Source organism: Eurypyga helias, unplaced genomic scaffold, assembly GCF_000690775.1.
Source record: "Eurypyga helias isolate BGI_N326 unplaced genomic scaffold, ASM69077v1 scaffold35925, whole genome shotgun sequence".
NCBI classification, from domain to species: Eukaryota; Metazoa; Chordata; class Aves; order Eurypygiformes; family Eurypygidae; genus Eurypyga; species Eurypyga helias.
In genome coordinates, this window is record NW_010250226.1 from 15,027 (window position 1) to 20,187 (window position 5,161).

Sequence of the window (5,161 nt, forward strand, 5' to 3'; positions counted from 1 at the left end):
GAGAGCGGTGGGAAGGACCAGCTGGAGGAGGACTCCCAGGATGATGGTGAGGCTCCAGCTGAGCCTGGGCTTCCCAGCCTGGGCCTCACCATGTATTTTGGGATTGGAGGATGTTGTGGAGGTTGCACCTCAGTGACTCGTCCCACCTCCTCCCTCCCCGCAGAAATCGAGATGCTGGTGGATGATCCCCGGGAGCTGGAGCAGGCTGGCGAGATGGAGGTGAGCCCCGACATGTGCGTCTACATCACAGAGGACATGCTGCTGTCGCGCAAGTTCAACGGGCACTCGGGTAAGGCGGCCGCCACTTTTAATTCCAATTCCTCAGTATTGGTGTTCGGCAGAGCGAAAATTCGCCCGAGGCACCCGTTTGGGACAACGGGAAAAGCCATTCGCTCGGCGGGTCACAGGAGAGTTGGGGTAAATTTGGTACAACTCTAAAAAGAAGGGGATGCCCAGGGAAGGTGCAAGGTCTACTCGGAGCAGGACTGATGTGCAGCCGTCCCGTGGCACAGGGAGGTGTGCCCAGGCACGCTGGGTGATTTGGAGGTAGCGGGGGACGATGACAAGAGCTGCCCATGGGCAATGGGCATAATTTCAGCGACGTTCTCATTTGGTGGCCCCCGCTCTCGTTTTCATGACGACCCCTTGCTCGTTGCCATGAGCACGGGTGCTGTTATCACACGCGTGAGCCTGGCTTCTCCAGAGCTGCACCTGTGCCCAGAGTGTCGCCTGCACTTCCAGCTCCATGCTGGGAGGTCTACAAGGTGCAGGGCTCCCCGGGAATGGCTTTGGATGCCATTTTGGTGCAAACTGGGGATGCTTTGTAGGTAAAGCTGGTTGTAAGCAGAGCTGTTGAGGCCCTCCTGTTGCCCTGAGGCAAGGGCAAGACCCCAAGGGCAGCGCTGAGAAGCCTGGAAGTAACCTTCCCACCCTCCTCTTCTTCGCTCCTCCATGCAGGGCTTACTGTGAAAGAGATCAGCTCCTCCACCTCCAGCTCCTCGGAGACGGTGGTGAAGCTGCCGGGGCAGAGCACCGACTCCCTGCCCCAGGTACGTGATGCTGGTGGGGCTTTGGGGAAACCCAAAGTCCTGCTGGCACCACCGTTTTGGGTTTCCCTGACCCCCTTGGCTCTCCGGTGGGTCCTGACCCCCCTCTCTGCTTTGCCCAGACGACGTGCAGGAAACCGAAGACGTCGACGGACCGGCACAGCCTGAGCCTGGATGACATTCGGCTCTACCAGAAGGACTTCTTGCAGTTGGCCAACCTGTGCCAGGATACGGCCCAGAGCTACACCTTCGGCTGCGCCCACGGGCTGGAGGAGGAAGGGCTCTACTGCAACGGCTGCTTGGCCCAGCAGTGCATCAACATCCAGGAGACCTTCCCCGTCAAAAGAACCAGCAAATACTTTTCCTTGGATCTCACCCACGATGAAGTCCCCGAGTTCGTCGTCTGAGTGCCGCGGGGGTGGGCGAGACTGGCTGCCCGCCCTTGGTGGGGAGGATGGGGCTCCCTGCCTCGGGGACCATCGATGCTGTGGAAACCGTTGTGTTCAGAGCATCGCCCCGACGGCGGGTGGGATGGAGACCCCCGGGCATGGTCCCACCGGCAGTTCCCCGGCATCCTTTCACCTCCGGATGCGTTTGTGCCAAACACAAGTTGTCTTCTATCCACCGGGAGAAGCACAACTCGTTTGAGCCAGCAGAAGCCGACACGTGTTTTCCCACTGCTTCCCGGCGAGGTGACCTCTTCTCCCCCTTGTCCCCATCCTCACTGGAGAGGAGAGAAAGCGCCAGACTGTTGTGTTTGAGTCAAGCCAAAGAAATGTAAATACCCTAAAGGCCAGTATGGGAAGGGAGAATTAAGCAATAACCAGCTGGGCATCTCCAGGCGCGGGCGGTGTACCGTGGAGAAAGGCATGGCCAGCGGCTGCCGGGGCAGAGCATCATCCCAGTTCTTCCGAAAACACGTGCTGGAGGTCATGCCGGAGTGGTCCCAGCGAGGTGGCTGGCTGCTCTCGGAGCCGTTTGCAGTTTGGGTTTTTTCCTTCTTTTTTTTTTTTTTTTTTGAGAAAAAAAACACCCCAAAACAAACAAACAAAAAAACACCCACCCAAGAAAACCAAAAAGCAAAGGAGAATGGAAAAAAAATAGGTGACCTGTAAGGATATTGCAATAATGCATCCCAAACTTTGAATATATAGAGATTACATATATAAATATATCGAGGTTTATATATGTCTGGATCTTATAGACCCATTTGCATTTTACTTCTGCTCTAAAATACCTTTTATACAAAGGATCTGCCTCTCTTCCTTAATGAACCTTATAAACAATCGTATTTTTTTCCTAAGCACTAAGGTGAGAAAATAGACTTTTCCTCTCGAGAAAAATACGTACGCAACGGCGTTGTATGTGCGGCTCTTCCCGGTGCAGTCTCCGTTGTATTTTACCAAGGCTTTTCATGCGTCTTTACGTCTCTTACGGTTTGAATAGTTGTGCTAAAGGATGGTGGTGATGTGCTAGGAAAATCCACGGGCGGGTTCCGAGTGTGTCCTCGGGAAGTGAACGTGCCCAGGTGGAATACTTAGCGTCGGTACTGGAGGGTAAAAGCGTTACAGCAGCTAATATTCACAGCACAATGCCTTTTTAGTCAATATTTTTAATTAGAGGTTAGTGATTGACAGCCAAAGTTTTGCCATATTTTGGTAAGTTTTTTTTTAACTGGAAACTTTTCTTAAAAAAAGAAAAAAAAAGTCATTATTTTATAAATAAGCACAATCTTAGTTTTATAAGAAATGTTGGGGGAGGGAGCCGAGAAGGGGGAACTGGTACCCAAAGAAAAGGAGCGTAGCTGTTGGCATGGTGCAAAAACAAAAAAGTGTGTTACTGGGATCTGGGAGCTGGTAGGGGAGAGCATCGGGCGCTGCCGTAGCTTGGCGCCACGGGACCGTGGCACCAGCACAGCGTGTCCCCACCCCAGAGCTTAATTTCACCCGGCACAAGGGATATTATGGAAAAATAACGTAGACAGCCACATGCTGGCAGGGTGAGAATGAGGAGGTGACCCCTAAATCCTCTCTTTAACCCCCTAAAGCCGCCCAGGGCAGGCGGAGGGATGCTGCCTGGGGTCTCAGGGCTATGTGCCCCGCTCTGGTTTTGTGGGAACCCCGGCAAACATCCCAAAAGCCGCTCTTTGAGGGCACTACACCCCAGGCTGGGATGCTGGGGTTTGCTAGCCCCACTGCAGACCCCCAGCCAGCATGCCAGGGGTGTGCACTGGCAGTGTGGGAGTGCAGGCAGGAAAATCCCCCAAATTCATCCCCAGACTCTTTTTTTCCCTTCTGCCGGGCAGCAGGGCCACAGCACCCAGTTGGGGGGGTCCTGCCAGCACCCCCCGGCGAGCCTCCTTGGGTGGGGTGCCCTCCACAGGACCCCTCACCCACTGCTCTGCAGGAACACGTAGCTGGGGGGGGCTGCCATGGAGCTCCCCCCCTGGGCAAGTGGGACCAGGTCCTGGGCAAGCCGTGGGGACACAGAGGGGTCATTTATTCCACAGGTGGCCGGGGTGGCCACATGGGACCTGGGGGGGAGACTGGGTGGCCATGCCCACCCACCCTTCGTCCCGCTCCCCCCACGATAACAAGGTGTCTGTCTGCACAAACGAAATAGTCCTTTCTGTGAAAGGATCATCCCGTCGGGGCGATGGGAGAGCCAGGGACTGCTGCAGAGGGAAAAGACAAGGAAAAATGGACAACAACTACACAGAATGACCCCGCAGCGGAATTATTTTGTACCAATGAAGTTTGTTGTGTGCCTTGTGCGGTACGGCTGGAGATGACAATAAAGTGACAGTCGTTTGCATTACTTGGGCTCTTTCAAATGCTCCCGGGCTTGAATGGGGGATGAAACAGGGTGAATGGAACCAAGGGGTTACAGGAGTGTCTGTACCCAAACATAAGGACAGGCTGGGCGGGGAGACCCCCCTGCAGTTCTGCATCCAGCTCTGGGCCCCCAACAGCAGAAGGACATGGAGCTGTTGGAGCGAGTCCAGAGGAGGCCATGGAGATGCTCCGAGGGCTGGAGCCCCTCTGCCATGGGGACAGGCTGGGAGAGTTGGGGTGTTCAGCCTGGAGAAGGGAAGGCTCTGGGGAGACCTTAGAGCCCCTTCCAGTGCCTGGGAGGGCTACAAGAAAGCTGGGGGGGACTTTTTCCAAGGGCAGGGAGTGACAGGACATGGGGTAACGGGTTTAAACTGGAAGAGGGAGATGGAGATTGGACATCAGGAAGAAATTCTTCCCGGAGAGGGTGGGGAGGCACTGGGACAGGTTGCCCTGAGAAGCTGTGGATGCCCCATCCCTGGGAGTGTCCAAGGCCAGGCTGGATGAGGCTTGGAGCAACCTGGTCTAGTGGAAGGTGTCCCTGCCCATGGCAGGGGGTGGGACTGGGTGGTCTGTAAGTTCCCTTCCCAGCCAAACTATTCCATGATTCTGTGATTTGTTGGGCTCTCCACTCTGGCATCACCAGGCTCTGGAGAACAGGTTACAGCAATTCCTGCCTTGGGGTTGGGGAATTAACGGGCTGACCCTGTCAATCCTGGGTTTTGGTGATTTCTATGGAAGTGGTGACTGGTTCCAATGTTCCTGCCTTGGGAGGGGGCACAGGGGGACCCACAGGAGCTCCTCAAATAAGTGGGGGTACAGGGGTGGCCACGGTTTGGGTTGCAGATGGGATCACCCACTCCTTGCTGTGCCAATGGCCTTGGCCCTGCACCCTGGTGAGCCCAGCGCGGGGTGCCCGGGGGGGTCCCTGATCCGTAAGCGCTGGAGGGGCTGTGCCCTGGCGTAAAGGGTTGAGCCCCTCCTTGGGGGCTGCTGTCACGGAGCTGGGTGGGCCCACAGCCCCCATGGGAAGGGTGGGGGGTCAGCGCTGCACAGGGCTGGGCACCCGGGGGCATTAGCCAGGCTCCAGCCACCCCATGGGCCACTAGCCCCTGGCTCGCAGCATCCCTGCGCCACTCCATGCCTCATCCTGGCCGCTGAGCAGGGTGTGATTTGCTCTTTTCCCAATGATTCCTCCCAAAAAATGCTCCTGCGTTTCCAGAGTGGAGAAGCCCAGCAGGGGCTTCACCCCTTCGCCTGGGTGGGTGACAGTGGCAGCAGGGC

The 5,161-nt window shown here is 56.2% G+C and overlaps 1 protein-coding gene across 1 annotated transcript in view; it reads left to right on the forward strand.

The window, feature by feature from the left end:
- FRMD6 (FERM domain containing 6) overlaps positions 1 to 1,453 on the forward strand; it is an 8,979-nt gene extending 7,526 nt beyond the window's left edge. The window contains exons 12-15 of the mRNA XM_010151614.1: positions 22 to 46; positions 164 to 289; positions 958 to 1,049; positions 1,169 to 1,453. Of these exons, the coding sequence (XP_010149916.1) occupies positions 22 to 46; positions 164 to 289; positions 958 to 1,049; positions 1,169 to 1,453 (528 nt within the window). The remainder of the gene's footprint in view (positions 1 to 21; positions 47 to 163; positions 290 to 957; positions 1,050 to 1,168) is intronic.
- Positions 1,454 to 5,161: the final 3,708 nt, after the last annotated feature.